This window comes from Schistocerca gregaria, chromosome 5 (genome assembly GCF_023897955.1).
Source record: "Schistocerca gregaria isolate iqSchGreg1 chromosome 5, iqSchGreg1.2, whole genome shotgun sequence".
Lineage (NCBI taxonomy): Eukaryota > Metazoa > Arthropoda > Insecta > Orthoptera > Acrididae > Schistocerca > Schistocerca gregaria.
In genome coordinates this window covers 144,765,852-144,785,195 of record NC_064924.1, presented here as the reverse complement: position 1 = coordinate 144,785,195, position 19,344 = coordinate 144,765,852, and the positions used below count along the sequence as shown (strand labels likewise).

The 19,344-nt window shown below is 39.1% G+C and overlaps 1 protein-coding gene across 1 annotated transcript in view; it reads right to left on the bottom strand.

Moving 5' to 3' along the window:
- Positions 1 to 2,437: 2,437 nt before the first annotated feature.
- LOC126273075 (uncharacterized) overlaps positions 2,438 to 19,344 on the bottom strand; it is a 72,074-nt gene continuing 55,167 nt past the window's right edge. The window contains exons 3-7 of the mRNA XM_049976485.1: positions 11,358 to 11,457; positions 8,702 to 8,881; positions 8,383 to 8,437; positions 8,047 to 8,217; positions 2,438 to 7,951 (exon numbers count right to left, since the gene is read on the bottom strand). Coding sequence (XP_049832442.1) covers positions 3,212 to 7,951; positions 8,047 to 8,217; positions 8,383 to 8,437; positions 8,702 to 8,881; positions 11,358 to 11,457 — 5,246 coding nt within the window. The 3' untranslated portion in view covers positions 2,438 to 3,211. The remainder of the gene's footprint in view (positions 7,952 to 8,046; positions 8,218 to 8,382; positions 8,438 to 8,701; positions 8,882 to 11,357; positions 11,458 to 19,344) is intronic.

Sequence of the window (19,344 nt, the reverse complement as noted above, 5' to 3'; positions counted from 1 at the left end):
TTTTAGAAAATAGAAGATTTTAGGATTTTCTAAATGCCATGCAAACTTCAGTATTTCTGGTACAGAATGTTTTACATTTACTAAAACAATTCAACAAGTGACAAATACAGACATGAAGATAAATGTTAAAAGGTTATTATTAATTTCAATCTTTTACAGACAGTTCAGTCACTGGTGACTAATACAAAGGAAAAAAAGCAAAGAAGGTGCAAAGAAATTGAAGAAGCCAGCAGATATTGAGAATACTGCTTATGACAAGGAGCCACCAGCCAGGTGCATTCATACCTTGAGGTGCTGAGAAATGATGTATCAGGCCTGGTGGAAAGATGCTGAGAGACAAAATGATCTTAGGTGGAGGTTGCACAATATGCAGCATTGCTTTCAATGAAAGTGACAAGGATGGTAAGGTAGTCATGTATGGTGGTAATGTGGGGCAATAACATGCATTCACAACACATTACAATTTTAATATAATGTTTTACTAAGGCAGATCTACCAGTTATGACAGACACGTCAACAATAATATTAATAACAAAACAATGTGTGTGTCTGCACAAAATATAAGTAAGTTTAGTTAAAACATTGTTATACTTATCCAAGATAATATATATTAGTGTGTGAACATAGTTTTAGTTTTTCTGTGAATTTGTATAGTGAACACTATGCTCTGAGGTGATGTGGGTTTGTGGTTGTCACAAAATGTGTGCATATGAAATCTGCGATAGCATGCTGCCCGGATATTTCTTTGTGCGTTTCATTCTTGGTCAGAGGTTGTCTCAACATTTCAGATATGTTCTATTGGTAGGCCAGGTTCCTGAAGAAGCACTCGTGTGTTTCTAAAAATGCACATTAAAATTAGTGTATGATTTAATGTTCACATATTTTGGAGATTTAACAATTTATGTAGTTTTCACTATTTTATTGGCTATGTGGAAGATTCAGATCATCGCTGTATGTTTCATGTTATGACTTACACAAAGTGGAGCACATTCTTCCATGAAATATCTCTTAAGTCTAATCTATTATTCAAGTAAAGAATGTTGAAGGATTTGACAATTAATACAAATTTAGATAATTTAAGATACACTCTGGACTGAAATCATTATAGCAAAAAACATTGGTTTTTCAAAAGCACTTCTAGCTGATTATGTAACTGTTTGGTCTCAAAAAATACTGGGTTTTAGCTCTGCATGTGAGTGTCTCCAAGTACCACTGCACCCACTAAGTGTGAGCATTATGTAGTCCTTCAGCAATCAAGGCAAGGGTCTACTTAAAGAGAACATCATGAGGCTGAGTAATTTCATTGCTTAAAACAATGAACAGATTACCTCGAAAATGTGTTACTTGGTGGAATTTCAATGTGCGTTTCACCCATGTAGAAGTCTACTTCATTTGCTGCAGTTCTTGCTTATAATTCATTTCAAGTGGCCCACAGTTTCATCTGAAATTTGATACACACCTTTATACAAGTCTATAACAGCACCACCAGTTACAGCCAGTGACAGCATGTACTTATTGTGGGAGATTTTAAGCAGACTCACCTGCTTGTGTTGTATGGGTATTTGATACACAAACCTTTGTTACTTTCAGCATTAACCATAAGCTACAACTAGAGAAGTTGAATCTTGTGATAGTTGGAGTAGTGTAGGTCACATAAGCAATGAAGGAAAAGTATTTCCTATGAAACGTTTCGTTGTTTTGATGATAGTAACACTGATTCCAGAAGTTTATGATTCATCATCTTCAGCCCTTTTTTAGGTGTAGTTTGGCAATTTGCATTCATGTTACATTACATATTTACACTTTAGACAGTTATGATAAGAGCTGAAGTGTGTCTTCAAGAATAGCACGTCTAATATAATCTACATAAAAATCAACTCAACATCCTGGCCTTGATGTGCCATTCACTCACAGCCTGCCACAGTGTCATCCATTGCTGATCGTATCCTTTGTATGCAGCATGGTGGGCCATGTTTACAGCCCTTTTAACAACTACCACTTCTCTGTATCATGTACCTATACATTGTACAAGTTGCACAAGGTGTGTTCAAAAAGTAATGTGGATTTGATTTTACTTTTAGCTTTTGTATGAGTCAGTGTTTTTTTTTTAATTGTGTTGGTAAACATATCTGGAAAGTATTTGTACACTGTTGGCCATATAGGATATGTAATCTGTTAATTTTGGTAATATCACTGATTATTTATTTGGTATGAAAACAGATGAAAGGACTTTTACTAAATTTTAGTATAAGAATGGAATAAACTCCACTGAAGTTAACCATTTATTAAAGTACCTAGTGTGTTTGCTTTTCAGAAATTCAACAGAATGTTATCTATAAATCTGCAGCAGTTGTCTGGAGTTTCTTTTCTTCCTACATAGTGAAATAAGCTGTGGAGACAATCTGAATAAAATATAATAAACAGTAAGACTATGGAGTTGATTATTAAAATTTTATATACATATATTTTCCACCTTTGTACAACAGGTAATATACATTGATCAAACTTAATACCTAATACTTTTACTAATAAAATAACAATATATCATACATACAAAAACAAACTGCATCTACAAGTATACACAATATACAACTACGCAAAACTGTAGTCTCATCTTACACATTTTAGTAACAGAGTGCAAAGAACATGAAGATTCAGGGAAGTAACAGTTCAGCCATTACAAATAATAATAATAATAATAATAATAATAATAATAATAATAATAATAATAATAATAATTAGGAACTAATAAGCATATAAGTACAAACAGAAGGATCAGAAGAATGCTAGTCCTCACAATATGGCTACAACTGGCCAAATGCACAAAACAATATTTACAACTGGATATTTTAAGAAGTAACCTTCAAAATTGATTTTAAAGAAAATATCATTACATACTAATGTTTCAGATCTTTAAATGATCTCTCAGCTGTACATGGGTAAAAGAATTTTTCCAATCTCACAAACTGAGTAGTTCACACAGTATTTATGAAAATACTTTTTACCAATTATAGTCTTTTCAGTTTTTATATACCTTAAAAAGGTAATATGAGACAATTTACAGAAGCATGAAGTACACTGCATTTGTAAAAAAAAAAAACAACACTGACAATGTGTGTTTAATACAAGTACTTCTCTCTCACAGTCTGAAACAGCTCAATAGTGAAGAGACATCTCACAAGAGAAAACTATGTTAAATTCAGGTTAAGAGTTATTTGTTAGCAGAGTTTCTTCTTGAGGGTTTGGTCTTATCATGTGAAACAAAATTTCCAGAGTTTAATGCTAAAGCAGATGCCGTGCTTGTTGCTGGAACATTTTTTGAGGCACTGTTACTAGCTTCCAGTAGCCTCTGATGCAAAAATGGCATTTTACTGCTCAAAGAATTGTTTGCTGAGGTGGATGGCACATTCTGTGGTGCATTTGACGGAGAGCAGTTTCTGCGTTGCTGTCTGAATTGAAGAGTTGACGGGTTTGGGATGTGACGAACTGTTTGACTGGGTCCAGGGTTCCTGTGTTCAGGCATGAGATTCCTTTTTGCTCTATCGTATGCTATTTCAGAACTGGCAGGGGTAAATGTCTTGTACAGTGGATGTGGATTGTAAGTAGGACTTAAGCACCCAAAATTTGCCATCACCTGATGTGTAGGAGAAAGTGGTGAACTAACAGGTGTCGTTGGAGACAAGGGAATAGGAGATCGTGGATCAGGATATTCTTTTGGTCCAGTGGGACTGGTTTCTGGATAACAAACTGAAGGTGTGTGGACGTGGCCCATGTGGACACCAGGCTGCATCCTCACATTTCTTCCATACATCATTTGTGTTGCAGGACTGTTAACATTTTGATTTGAGGCAGCTGCAGCAGCAGCCGCAGCAGCAGCAGCTGTATGGGCAGCTTTGGTTTTCTGTTGGATGTTTTGATATAGCTGTTGCTTCACCGATTTTTCAGTTTCATCTTTAGCATTACAATACTGCATTGATGCACCAGACAGTGTGTTTCTGTTCACCATAAAGGCCGGATTTGTCACAGCAGGGTGAATTCCATCATTTGAAATACCACGTGCTGCTTGTGAGGAGGTCAGTGTACCACGCAAAGCAGAGGAGAGTGCTGTACCCAGTGCACTGGCAATACCAGCCTGTGGAAGATTCTGAGGTGGTGTATTAGCATTAAAATGATGCTGGAAGTGTTGGAAGTTTGAGGCCAGAGTCGAGCAGAGAGAGGCTCTATTTTGTGCAATCTGAGCTGCAGTAACATACGATTTTGGTGGCTGTAATTCATTCGGAGCCTGGTTCAACGATTCTGGTGATGATACCTTATACCTTGTTGATTTTTCTGACAAATCCAATACCGCTTCTCCAGCACGAGTATTTTTATTTGATGTATTTTCAGAAGATTTACTGTTAACATTGTTCGACACATTGGTTGCTGTAGCAACGGGTTTCCGAGAACTACTAGAAACTGCTTCACTTTTAGTACTAGTTGGTATTATTTGTAATCCATTTTTTGTCACTGTTTCTGTGGGAAAATTCTGTGCCTGAGAGACCACGTTTTGTAGAAGCTGTGGTGGTTTCAAAAGTGGCAAATTAGCTGGTTTCCTTTTTGGGGTGAAATATGGGCTGCCTACACTAATTCTTTTACTCCTGTCAGTAGCTGCAGAGTGCTGAGCGCCCGAAGGTTTGACCGGCAGTATCTCGAGGGAGGGCCTTTTATTTTTAGTGGAATTGCTTGTGTCAGTCCTCTGTTTTGGCTTTAAATTAGAATTGAGCCTACTAATTGTAATGGAAGGAGGTGGAACAATTGTATTTTCTTTGGGTTTTATAGTAAGCTCATATAAACTTCCCGCTTTAGGTTTTTTATCGGTCTTACTGGCAACTGACTGTGGTATCACAGGGTTTGAATTATTGCCTTTGGGTGCACACTGTTGATGAGAACTGTTACTACTGTTACCAGGACTGACAACATTTCCAGTTCTGTTGTTGGCCGAATGGGAGGTAGATAAAGTCTTATGAGAAATCACTTTATCAGGTCTATTTGTCTCCGACCAACTTTTCTGCCCACTCTTAGACTCTGTACCTTTCTCCTTTGAGATTCGTTCAGCATCTTTCATTTCGCAGCCAGCAGGTAAAGGAACTTCTGGGAATTTTTGTCCCACCTCTTTAGATTTGGCTTCTGAGCAGTCACTGGTTTCCGATACTTTGTTTGAATTATTTTTTGGCTCATCTGTGACTATTTTTTCTTCATTAGCACTCTTCTGAAGCTCTTGCGATTGTACACCATTTTCATTCATAATTTCATCATCTTCACGATCGGACACTCTCGATGTTACTTCGTCGTCCTCATGCTCTGAAACTCTTAAAATTAATTCATCTTCCTCAGAGAAATCATCGAATTCTGAGTAATTACTTGACTTATCAGAGTAATTACTGTCTTTGTCACCTGCTTTGGAAGATTTATTGGAACTTGTGCTTTCCTTGGAAGACATATTGGGTTCTTTTTTCGAGTTTTCTTTGCATTGTACAAGCTCATTTTTTACAGCACTGTCGGTAGCCATTTTTGAAGGATTTGTAATGAGAGGAGTATGGTCTGTTTGGCTGTTCTGAATATTAATACCTTTAACTTCATTTTGCAACGTTTTTCCACTTCTGCTATGAGTATTTGGTACCTTTGTACCATCTACATTGTCAATGCTCAAAGAGCTACGCGAACTTTCTTTTGTATTGTTAGCTGTCAAGGATGTTGTGCCACAGTTATTCTGCGAACTACTAAGTGCATCAGTGTGACTGCCATCTGTGCAATTGTTGGTGGCACATGTTTTATCAGTAATTTCATTTTCATTTACATTGACAGTTTTCAGAGATCCTGCATCTGTGTCTCTTGAAAGATCAGCATTGACACCTACCGCTGTTAGCCCATTAACCTTCCCACCAATAACATGCTCTTTGTCAGTTTTCTCACAAGTCTCTGAGAATCTTCTCTTCCTACTTGGTGTGACAACTTTTTTCCAGATCACACTTGAGCTCTGATTATTTTGACATGTTTGACAATTATCCCTATGAAGTGGAGATGAGTCATGAAGTTCTGTCTTGCCTTCATCTAATGACGGCACAGCCACTACGTTTGAAATGTCACCACTGGAATGAGTGGCAGCACCATAATCAATGTCAAATTTTTTAATAAGTACTGAATGCATGATTCGTCTTTTCCTACCTTTACGAGAAGTATCTTTTGATTTGCATCTCCCTTTGTTGCAGTTCATATTTCTGAAGCCTACCAAACCGTATACTTTACTAACCATGCATTTTCGACGGAGACTCGACGATAGTGGCTCTAGAGTTTTGAAAAGTGCAGTTCCTTTTAACTGCATTCTCCTCTGCTTCATTACCTTGTTTCGATATCTCATCTTTGCTTTTTGTTTACTACTTCCTGAAAATTTTTGTTCCCTATGTTTGCTTATCAATTCCATATTATTGTTGACTTTGTGTTTCATGTCTCTGAAACCATTATTCACCTCAGGTCGCTCAGTCTCATAATTGTTAACAGAGGCATTCACTGCATCTGTAGTCTTAAGAAATTTTGTGCTTTGTCTTTCAGTTGTACATACTCTCTTTTTAGATTCCACTTTATTACCATCTGTACCTTCCAGTCCTTCCAACACATCTTTGCCTTCCTCTATGTTCTCATTTAGCACTAAGCTCTGTTCTTGCTCTACACACAGTCTCTTTGATGGAGGAACATATTCTGCTGCAACTGGACATTTTGATTCCTTTACTATTTTGTCTCGCTTTTCACTACTTAGCACATTAACATTTTGCTGACAGTTGCTGAGAATTTGGCCATTCCCATCTACTTTTAAGTCAACTATTGCACTTTTCCCACCTTTCTGTTCTGTGACTCCAATCATACTTGAAGATCGATTACCAGAAACTGATGCTAACTGACTGCCTTCTTGGGTTAGAATACTATTATCCACAATAGACACATCACGGAATTGCTCTCTAACACTGCACTGTGTATTGTGCCTATTATCAAAAACATCAGAATTATTGCATTTGGGGGAGGTAATTCTTGGAGGAGACATCATCGTTCTGCTATGACGTCTCGTGGATACCAACTTCCCATGTGTAGCAGTTTGCTGTGATGCAGCACCTTCATTATGAGGAGTACAAGAGTTGTAGGAAGAATCATGTTTGGGAGACGCTACAGCACTTTTACAGATAGGAATCCTCTCCCTTCCACTGTCTGAAATTACTTCACCTAAACTGTCTTGTGTTTCGCCAAGTTTGATCTTGAAAGATTCACAAGGTGTTCTTAGGTTTTCTTCCACGCAAAAGGCATCGTCTTTAGTTGCAACTGCAATTCCAACTTCTGCTGTAGGAGTTGCATCCTCTGAAAAAGTAACAGGAACAAAAGGGATATTGGCACCATTATTGTCTTTGGTTGAGGCTCCTGTTTGATGACTAACTATTTCAGGAGAAGCACTTTTCTCAGTCATTTGTTGATTAATGTCTTCACATTCAGTCACACTATTACTTTGGTAATTACTAGTAGAAGCAATGGAATCAAGTTCGATTTCTAAGAGATGACCTGCTCTCAGCATATCATCATCAAGAGATGCAAAAGAAATTTTGTCTTTACGTGTCCCACTTCGTGCCCTTCGACCCCGTCCTCTACCCTTCCCTCTTCTACTCTTTGTTGTAACTTCAAATTCTTCACTTACTGCAGGCACAATAGATGACGGTTCAGGCGAGTCAATGCAAACAGATACATTGGGTGTAGACTGCGATCTGGAAAGCTTGCTCCGGGTTGGTGCAACAGGTTGTTTTTTCTTCATTGCCGATTTCCTTTTGTATTGTCTCCGACTCTTTTTTTGCACAGAAGATGCATTCTGAGCACTAACATTCTGTTCTGTGGGATCCTGAAGATATATTCTGAAGCCAAACTCCACTGTTTTGTACTGAAATATAGAAATATTTAAATTACACAAGTGAAAAAAAAAATTCCTCATTTTGTATTCACTTTCTACAAGTCACACTTCAAAATTGGACTCACCTTGTCCAGAGAGAAAATATACATGACATCTTTAAGAGTAAAGTTTTGTGGCAGACACTCGTCATTATAAATTATATCCACCCTGTGGGCTTCACTGAGTCCGTATTTCATTCTTATAAAGTGCTGCAAATATTTTATGCGAACAGCAGCTGGACAATTGAGGTACCGTTTCTGGAAAAGAAAACCATTTCATTAACATTTATTTCATGGCATCAATAAAGAATTCAGTCATCCCCTCCCCATAATTCTGCTGTCTGTTTCCCTTACCAGCAGGCGTAGGAATTAGAGATATTATTGTTGAAAGGAAAATAAAGCAAAATACTATGAAATACTTACTTCTTTATCTTCCTTGTTTATATCACCACCACCACTGCCGTCCTCATTTTCCACACTGTAAATGAAAGACCAGATTACTTATTAATATTAGATAACAAAAAGGTTTCTGTGCTTTAATCAACCATAAATTATCTAATAGAAAATGGAAGACTTAAACACACCCACACACACACACACACACACACAAATACAAAACTAAGCATGAAACTGGTAATTAATAATTCTCACTTTATCTACCAATTTGTTACATAGCTCATGCAAGTGTTTCCAGCCATTTTGGTTAATAACCAAAAATGATTCCAAATTCAATGTCACTCACCATTCATTATATTGCAGTGAAATATTTATTTTGAACTCGTCTGTAAGTATGTTCTTTGCCGGCTTAGGTAGTCGACGCTGCTGTGGGTCCTGCTGTCCAAACGTTTTACGACGTTCTCTCTCTTTGCGGTAAAGTCCAGGCACCATCTTGTACACCAGAGTTTGCAGAGTATGGTCTCTCCTATTAAAAAAGAGATTTATATTATTGCTGTTTGCCATTTAAATAGTAAGTGTGACACTAAAAACTTTTTCATTACATAAGGTGAAAACTCTTGATACTTTCCCGAAACTTTACTATTTGAAAGAAGTCATTATTTACAAAATGTCTTTCTTTGAGAGTCTTTAGCAAATGGGAGAATGGTAATGTAAAATTTGGGTTTATGTCATACTGTCATTACATTTACCATTCATTGGTGGAAGGATGGTCATATGGGGTATCAAACAAAATATTTGACAGGATTGAGAATTTATGGTAGGGATGATGCAGCATGTTATCTTGACTGTAGAATCATTGACATACGTTGAATTAACTTCAGATATGCCCCAGGGAAGTGTGTTGGGATGCTTTTGTTTGTGTTGTGTCATTTCGACCTGGAAGACAATGGAAACCTCAGACTTTTGACGAATGACTCCTTTATTTATAAAGAAGTACTGAATGAAAAAATTGCAAAAATATCCAGTCAGACCATAAGATTTGTAAGCAATGCCAAGATTGATGACTTCTTTTAGATGTTCAGGAATTCAAAACTGTGCTCTTAACTTAATACAGAGAAATAATATCTTATGATTATCACATCAGGAAGTCACAAGTGGTGTCATACAAATAACTGGGTGTAAAAATTTGAAGGATATAAAATGGATTGATCTCATAAGCTTAGTCACAGTAGACTTCGGTTCAATGACAAGATACTAGGAAAATACAGTACTCTGCAAAGGACACTGCTTACAAATAATTAGGACAGCCCATTTTAGAATACTGTTTAAGTTTTAGGGACCCATAACAAATAGGACTAAAGGTATAGAAAGAAGGGAGGCAGCAATGACCACAGCAGTTTTCGATTCTCTGAAGAATGTCAAAGAGATGCTGAAAATCTCATTTGTCAGATGCTTTAAGACAGACCTCATTTATCCTGCAAGAATCACTGTTAAGTGAAGAATCTGAAAATATACTTCACTAACCCCCCCCCCCCCCTTCCCCGCCCCGATACATATCACTCCCATATAGACTGAGAAGAGAAGACATGGCTAATTACAGAAACCACAGAGGCATTTTAGCTATGACTGTTCCCACATTGCATATACGATTTTAACGAGAAGAAGCCTTAAGAACGAGTGCCATGTGACGCACACACTGCCATCAACATCAGAGTGTGTAGGTATAGATGTGTACTATGAATGACCCCTACTTCTAATTATAGAAATACTATTGACACAGTTATAGAAAGTTTTGACATTAATTCCATGTCAGTTAAGTTTTACCCTCTAACACATTAAGACCGATCCTCATGTAAAGCATTTAAGTGTCACACTGAAACCTGTATAACTTTTATGCCAGCCAGGCAAATTCTGAACTACTTGTGGGTTCTCTCTATCACCTCAATTACCTTTTTTTACATTCAGAGAAGAAGAATGGTACTGAAGTGTGCACTGCAAAACTGTCCGTCCTATACAGTGATGAAATTACTTGCAAGACAAAGTTGAAATTTTTCTACTAAAATACCTTTGTCTCTGTAACCACAAAATGAACTCTAGTCTTCACTATGAACTCTTTTATTAGCCTTGTGATGACAGTCAAATTTAGTCGAAGAACTGAAAGATGCAATACTGTGTCCTCTGTATAACACATGTTAGTATCCATCATCATTTGAATGTGGTACATTCGTGAGTTTCTCACTATAATGCTTCACTAAATAGGCACCTAATGGGTAATGAAATACTGACTATAACCCAAGCAGAAAATAGGGTATATTTTTCTGTTGGTGAAGTACTCACATGTAAGTTTGTTTCAAGCACAACGATGACCATAACACAAACACAGAAATAATCCAGTCATGGAGCCGAGACGCCAACCTTTACCCAAGAGATGGAGAGGTTCCAGTTACCTTAAAAAACGAGTCTTCATGCCGAAACTTGAACCAATAAGAAAAGAAGACAAGTAGAGATGTAGTAGAAATAGTTTTTTGCAGAGTACTAATGGGGAATAGGGAATGATAACACAAATTGAACAAAGTAATTAGCTTGTTATGATCACGTAACGTGAGATGGCTGGAGACACAGTGAAGAAATAGCATCAAAAAAGACATTGCTAAGCTGAGGCTAGATGAAGAAGAGTACACTGATGGGAAAATGATGGGTGGGGCTAACTGATGGAGCAAAGGGACAAACTTTGGTTTGACTGGCCGCCGCAAGCAAGGAAATAATTATTTGGTGCAGATTGTTAATACACAATTAAGTCTTTCGTTCTTATTATTCCTCTCCTTATATCTCTACTACCCATGTTAAGGCATCCACATTACACACACTTTACGAAACGTCCAAATGACAGCAAAATTAAAAACTTTGAATTAATCAATATAAACAATCAATTTTAAATAGTTTTGCAATAAAATGGTCATCAGTCATTAATGTGTAAGGTGCTTGAAGAAACCGAGAATTACCTGAGGCCGTGGAGTGGAGGATCAAATCTGCGGAGGATTTGTTCACACGTTGGGCAGAACGAATTGCTTCGCAGATGCAGAATTATACAACTTCGGCAAACTGGAAAAAGAGAAACACAAATGTAACAAACTTACTAATAAACAAAATTTATTTACTTAACTATATTTTTACATAAGACTTGACTTTGCTACGTATTTCTTTCAAGCATTTAATGTCATGAGAGTACACATTTGAGACGACCGGAAGCAGTCACAATATCGCAAATAATGAGGGCATTGCAGTGAGATTTTTGGCATCACAGAGACAAATTTATTACATTGTTGGTCGAAGGAACATTTCAGGACTACAAAGACAAGTGGGACCCATCGTTTGTACACAACTGAAAAGTGCTGTACCAAGAGTAAATTACCACACAGTTCTCACCGTAATGTTGACCACCAGGCTCATTGCCAAATGTAACCCAAAATTTAGGGAAAACTTCAGTTCATTGGTCCAGTCGCACCGTCATCACTGGAGGTGGTTTTAGTCAACCATCAATCAACTGAGAAAATTACAGTTTGGAAAGCAATGAGCGCGACAAGACGCCTGCGAAACAATACTAAAAGCAATGGACCTGTCCTCTGTGAAGATGTCCGTTCTGAATGAATTTGGGGTCTGTCATCAAGGTACATTTATGAGGAAGATAGCATCTTTCCATAAAATCAAACGCATGTCAAATGGATCAACTTCAATTAACCATTCTTTTAAAAATTTTGGCGATTTTGCGAACTGAAGTGCCACGTATTCAATGAGAGCTCACTGGGAAATTGTCATGAGGAAGAGCATGGACTAAGAGGTTAATGCTGACTTGATTCCTGTCGGACGCCCACTGAAAAATTCGGCCAAATAAGCCTCTACCAATTAATGACGGATATTTATGCACAGTACGTTAAATTCGTTTATGCTGAGGGTCAAATGCTAATCCCCGCACATAGTGCCCATCCACAGCAAGTCTTCCTGCACGTCGCCACAGTTTTCTAGAGTGTCAACTTTTCTGTTTAAAATATCATCACCTGGAAATAACCAAATGTTACTTTCAACATTATGCACTCGGTCTGTGGAGCCTTTAGTTCAAGGCTCTGAGGCGGAGAACCCCTCCACCCGGAAAGCGAGAGTAAAATATATTTTTCATTAACGATTACAGAAGTTAAATAATCAGGAAGTACTGCCAATGTTTCTACTCGGATTTACGTAAGGACGGTAAACATTTTTTCGTGCTTTTGATTTCGAGAGACATTTTTCAAACAGGTAATAGGCATTAGGTCAAATGCCAGTTCTTGTCACATAGATATTAGGGGCACTGGCTTCTACCGAGTACAGATCTCAAGGGCTTCCAAAAAGCTCAAAAAACAGAGCCTAATGGAGTTGTACCAACCTCCATAAGAATTCCCACTGTGAAGCGGTACATCCTCCTCTAGCATTACTTTTCCTCAACAGTAGTTGTCGATACCAATATTGTTTTTCGAATTTTGGACAGGCCCGTATTATCTCAGTTGCTTTCCTGAAAACTTTCATATATTTTTACACACAGTACGTTGTATTTCAAGATGAAATTTACGAAGAGAAACTATAAAATATTTTAGTTTCCATGCTGTAATCGAGAAGTACTAGTTCTCAATTAACAGTTAAAAAAAGTTTTTTAGAAAAATTTGAAATTACGCGCACAATGTGCACACTTCAAATGTCTATTATCAATTACACAGTTCTGAACTGTTTACTATGTTTATTTCTGGATTCATTTATGAAATTAATAATGTAACGAAAACTAGTAGGAATTCATGTGCGAAGAAAAATCGTAAACCCTTTGGAATATGGTTACTTTCGCAGAGTGGAAAGTCGTCGTGGTTATTACCCCTCTTATACATTGAATTGATGTTGCTTAGTTCGAGTATGATGAATGTAGAGGAAGTAAGTGTGAAGTTTAAACGGACTGTAAATCATGCTGTGGCTAAGTACGTGCCTAGATAAGTAGATTAATGACGAAAAAACCCCTGTGGTTTAACAACAAAATTCAAGAAATACTGATGAAGCAAAGGCTGTTGCATTCTCGGTTCAAAAGAAAACGCGCAAACGGCGACAGGTAAAGGTTGGTAAAGATTCGTGCGGCTGTAAAAAGATCGATGCGAGAGGTATGCAACTACCACTTTCATACGTTAGCAGAAGTTATTGCAGACAATCCGAGGAAAATTCTAGTCCCGTGTAAAATCGCTTCGAGGGTCGAAGGCTTGTAAGACTCCTGTAGGCCCAGTTCACACAGAAATGCCGTGCCACGGATGTTGAGCTGTTTCGCGCCACATCCATGTTAACAAATGTAGCAATTCACACGGAGACGCGTCGCTTCGTGGTACGCGCCACGTCTATTTGTCGCCACGAGTGGTACGCCCAAGGGGAGCGTGGCGGAGACATCCAAGTGGCGCGCTGGTTTCATTAATTGAAGTTATCTGATATACCTCAAAAATCTATTTTATCAAGATGAAGCAAAGCTACATTCGGCCCTGTAGATAGTTTCCCAGTAAAACTATTACGAGGGTGAGTCAAATGAAAACAAATATTTTTTAAAATATATATTGTGCAGAAGTGGTACAAAGTTGTATCACTTTTCAACATAATCTTCCCCACGCTCCATGCAAGTCATCCAGTGCTTAGAAAGTACATAAATTCCTTCAGAAAAAAATTCTTTTGTTAGTGCGAGCAACCACTCTTCATCAGAACGGAACTTCTTTCCTCTCAGTGCGTCTTTGAGTGGTCCAAACATCTGGAAATCACTTGGGCCAAGGTCTGGATGAGGAAGACACAAGACACTCAAAATGCAGGTCTGTGACTGTTTCATGTGGTGTCACCGCCAGACACCACACTTGCCAGGTGGTAGCATTTAATCGGCCGCGGTCCGTTACTATACGTCAGTCCCGCGTGTCGCCACTTTCAGTGATTGCAGACCGAGCGCCGCCACACGGCAGGTCTAGAGACACCCCCTAGCACTCACCCCAGTTGTACAGCCGACTTTGCTAACGATGGTTCACTGTCGACATACGCTCTCATTAGCAGAGACGACAGTTTACCATAGCCTTCAGCTACGTCATTTGCTACGACCTAGCAAAGGCGCCATATTCAGTTACTTCGAATGTATTCTGAACAGATAATATTGTGAATCATGTACTGTCAAGAGCGACGTCCATCATTAATGGATTAAAGTTAAGTAGCAAACTAATTACGTCCCCTTTCTGAATTCTAATTCCTTGTCATGTTCCAGACCTCACGTCAGTATAGTTCTTCCCTCCTCACGCCAGCCTGCGTGAGCTAAAACGCGTTCATTTCGGCCTCCTCTAATAACACGGTGTTGGCTCTACTGCCAACACAACATTGCAAGTGTTGACGGGCAGTGTGGGGCCTTGCATTGTCATGTTGCAAAGGACACCTGCTGGCACCAGTCCACGTCGCTTTGATTTGATTGCAGGCAGCAGATGATTTTTTAGGAGATCTGTCTATGATGCACTGGTGACAGTGGTCCCTCTAGGCATGTAATGGTCCAAAATGACGCCTTTTTCGTCCCAAAAGAGTTAGGATAATCTTCCCTGCAGATGGTTCTAAACGGGTTCGTTTCCGGTTGGTGGAAGTGAACCAGGTTTCGTCCCCAGTAACGATTCTTGCAAGGAAGCCATCACCTTCTCGTTCAAAGCGCCGATGAAGTTCTTCACAAGCATCAACAAGTCGTTCTCTCATTTCACGAGTCAGCTGCCGTGACACCCATGTAGCAGACACTTTGTGAATCTGGAGCACATCATGCACAATGTGGTGTGCTGAGCCATGACTCATCTTTAAACATGCTGCAATGTCATTCAGTGTCACTCGGCGGTTTTCCTTCACTATGGCTTCAACTGCTGCAATGTTATGTGGAGTCACAACTCGGTATGCCTGACCTGGACGAGGAGCATCTTCCACTGAAGTCAGACCATTTGCGAACTTCCTACCCCATTCGTCGATGAATTTCAATAGGTTTCACACCTTCACTACGCAAAAACCTAATAACAGAACGCTGTTCTTGCCTGGCTCAAGACGCAAGTGGGGCGGCCATCTTTATACTGATACTGCGACGGTATGTGTGCATCTGCACTATGCTGCCACATACAGGCCATTCTGCACTCTATAGCACGCTTAGCACCTTACAGGATAACGGCGCGAAATTTCGATTTGTTATTACAAATTTAAGGTTTTCATTTGTCTCACCCTCTTACTCCTCGCCTAGAAAAAATTAAATACCATTTTGTTCTCCACTTTGAATTCTGTCTTATTCAATTTTGAAAAATTATTCGGAACAAAAATTCGGCATCTTATAATCTATCACAGCTTGGTAGTAAACTGGTATTATTTTCGCCATTTCCCATAGTGGTTGTGACACTTCAAAAAGAAGGAAACCACCAGGCATATTCAGGAAAGTTTGCAGTGAAGAACGTAGTCGCCGGCCAGTTTAAATTTGTGAGTTTTAGGATGTAGGCTTCTGCGTACCAAATATATCTAACATATCGAAATTGGTTTTAACGGTGGAAGGAGAGCGATACCTCTTTCCGGTCCCGAATAAAAATGTGACTAGTTTTTTATGTTTAGCTGCCACGAGCTACGACACACAACACTCAACACCATGACCGCGAGCTAAGCCATTTATGGCTCGTGTTTCTCTCGTATATTGTTTATGAAGTCAGTTACAATCACAGTTTAAGTTAATACTGCATGGAGAGTTATTTTAATTTCAAAACTAAAGGTACAGAATTGCAGATCTAGCCGCAGAGTTAGCATACATATTTTTTTCTTTTCTACACTGACAGCTACATCAAACATTCAATAACTATTTTCGTTCACATATTGTCGAACAAAGGAAGTGTGTTCCAGCGACCAATTAATGAGAAATGAGATCTTGCCATAGATGTACCGGTAGCTGAAGTATTCTCTGTTCTGGATATTTGGGCTTTCATGGTGCAGGCAGTGTTTACGAGGTAAAACGCAATTTTGTAACAATCATTAGATATTCACTTGCATTATCTTTGCAAAAAGTCTTATGCACAAAAGTTTGATCTGTGTAGTTATAACGTTGTGTTCCTGGAACATTCTGAGTTTTCTGTGTTCAGCTTAAGATACGGGAGTATTTAACGCGATTCATGTTGGAATTACACTAAACTTGGACACTCAGCATAACATGTTCTGCGTCAATCAGCGCGTTTTGCCAGGCAGTTGTGCAAATCCACTATTCACTGGTTACTTGCTTGTGGAGATTCCGTTTTTCAGCTGGACGTCACATGTCAAGTAAGGCTTTCTACCTGGCACTTTTCACTGGCAAAAATTTATCACACAAAGGGAAAACTAACGTTATCTAGGTTTCTTTTTCCAGTACCTCTCGGCTTCTTTGCAAGGCTTTAACAAATACTGTAGCAGGTGTTACGACTTTTCTTTCCCCTTAGTGCAGCAAGGTTGTCAGAAGGCGTGTGCAGCCATAAATACTCTTATTTGGGAAGAGCCTCTGTGCATGCGCTAGATTCCTGAAATCCTCTGGTTCCATCTTGCACAAAAGCATCCGTAGTCCTCGGCGTTGGTCGCTCTGGAATCCAGTGAGTGAAAGGGTGCTTTCTTCCTCCCTCTAAGCGCAAACTATATTACATGGTAGGAAAATACGCCTCGTAACGAGGAATTTCTGCTCTGCAGCAATGAAATATTTATGGATGATCAGATTTTGGGAACGTGTAATATGTTTTCAACATCTCTCACAAAATCAGCAATATTTAGGCTTACGTTCAAATGAAAGTCATACGAAAAATCGGAATTATTACCAAAACAATCCGGTTTCGTTTCTTCTCTCTGAATGCTGTCGTTAACTTCGTCTAAAGCAAAACAAACACTCACTTTTGACACATTTTGTAAATATGTCGGAAACATTAGACACACACGTTCACTTCTTTTATCACGTCGAATGCGCTACATTTCTTCCCTTTTCAAGCTGGAACGGATACGCCAGTATATTCGAGTTGCAAAAGATCGTGAGCATCAACTTCTTCGCCTGATGAAGACGACATATTCTTATGCACTCGCAGCGCGACCACCCCGCGGCCCTCTGACAGCGCCAGTTGTGTGTCAATTAGGCAACTCTGGCCTAGGAAAAGCAAGTAAATCGTCAGGTCTGGATGGAATCGCAATTCGGTTTTAAAAAATAGTACTCTACGGCCACTGGTCCGTCACTTAGCTTGCATTCATCGCGATTCTCTCTCCCGGAGCAAAATCCCAAGCAACTGGGAAAAAACCGCAGGTGACTGCGGAACATAAGTAGGGCAAAAGGACGGACCTGCAAAATTACCGACCAATATCCGTAACATTGGTCTGCTGCAGAATACTTGAACACTGAAAATGAAACAAATGAGCCCTCGATCACACTTTTTTTTAGTCTTATTGGCCAGGTTTCAACACTTCTAAGAGTGCATTGATCAGAATTTAGACATACAAAATGGTTTATAACATATCGTTAATTAAAACGTCCGGGCTGAATTGTCGTGGTCCATATATAAAACTACTACTTCCTGACGTTTCGTTGCCCGCAGCCGGCAACGAAACGTCAGGAAGGAGAACAAGTTTTATGTATGGACCACGGCAATTCAGCCCGGAAGTTTTAATTAATGAAGACGCCGGCCGTGAAAGCTTACATGCTATGGTTTATAACATAATTACAAATTTATGGCTGTACAGGTACGAGCAGCCCTTAGACGCTCGCCTTCACACATTCTTTTTTTATTTTTGTCACTAAAGCCCTTCTAGCTTCTGATTGATGTTATACTTGACATGTGAGTACTGTGTCTAATATTGTTAGTCAGTACTTACACTTTCTTATATATTTAAAAATTTCTTCTATAAATTTGTAATTATGTTATAAACCACTCTGTATGTCTAAATTCTTATGAAGGCACTCTTAGAAGTGTTGAAACTTGGCCAATAAGACTAAAGTATGACCGAGGGCTCATTTCTTTCATCTTCAATTTATAAACGGTCACTGGACCAAGTAGCCACGTTTAAAACTTTGCGATCCTTGAATACATTCTGATTTCGAATGAAATAAATTTCCTTGAGATTGAGAAGTTTCTGTCCGCAGATCAGCACGGTTTTAGGAAGCATCGCACGTGCGAAACTACAGCTTGCCCTTTTTCTAATGGTTTACTACGAACTATGGGTGAAGGGCAACAGCCAGCTCGCATATTCCTACATTTCTAGAAAACATCCGACATGGTGCCCCCTTGCAGACCTTACGGAACAGAGTGTTTCAAAAATGACGGGTATATTTGAAACGGCAATACAACCTAAAAGAGCAGCGATAGAAATACACCGTTTGTTGCAATATGCTTGGGACAACAGTACTTTTTCAGGCATACAAACTTTCGAAATTACAGTAGAAACTCTATAGTACGATATTTTCCACATATCCACCATGCGTAGCAATAATATGGCGTAGTCTCTGAATCAAATTACCCGAAACCTTTGACAACGTGTCTGGCGGAATGGCTTCACATGCAGATGAGATGTACTGCTTCAGATGTTCAATTGTTTCTGGATTCTGGCGCTTCACCTGGTCTTTCAAGTGTCCCCACAGAAAGAAGTCACAGGGGTTCATGTCTGGCGAATAGGGAGGCCAATCCACGCCACCTCCTGTATGTTTCGGATAGCCCAAAGCAATCACACGATCATCGAAATATTCATTCAGGAAATTAAAGACGTCGGCCGTGCGATGTGGCCGAGCACCATCTTGCATAAACCACGAGGTGTTCGCAGTGTCGTCTAAGGCAGTTTGTACCGCCACAAATTCACGAAGAATGTCCAGATAGCGTGATGCAGTAATCGTTTCGAATCTGAAAAATGGGCCAATGATTCCTTTGGAAGAAATGGCGGCCCAGACCAGTACTTTGAGGATACAGGGACGAT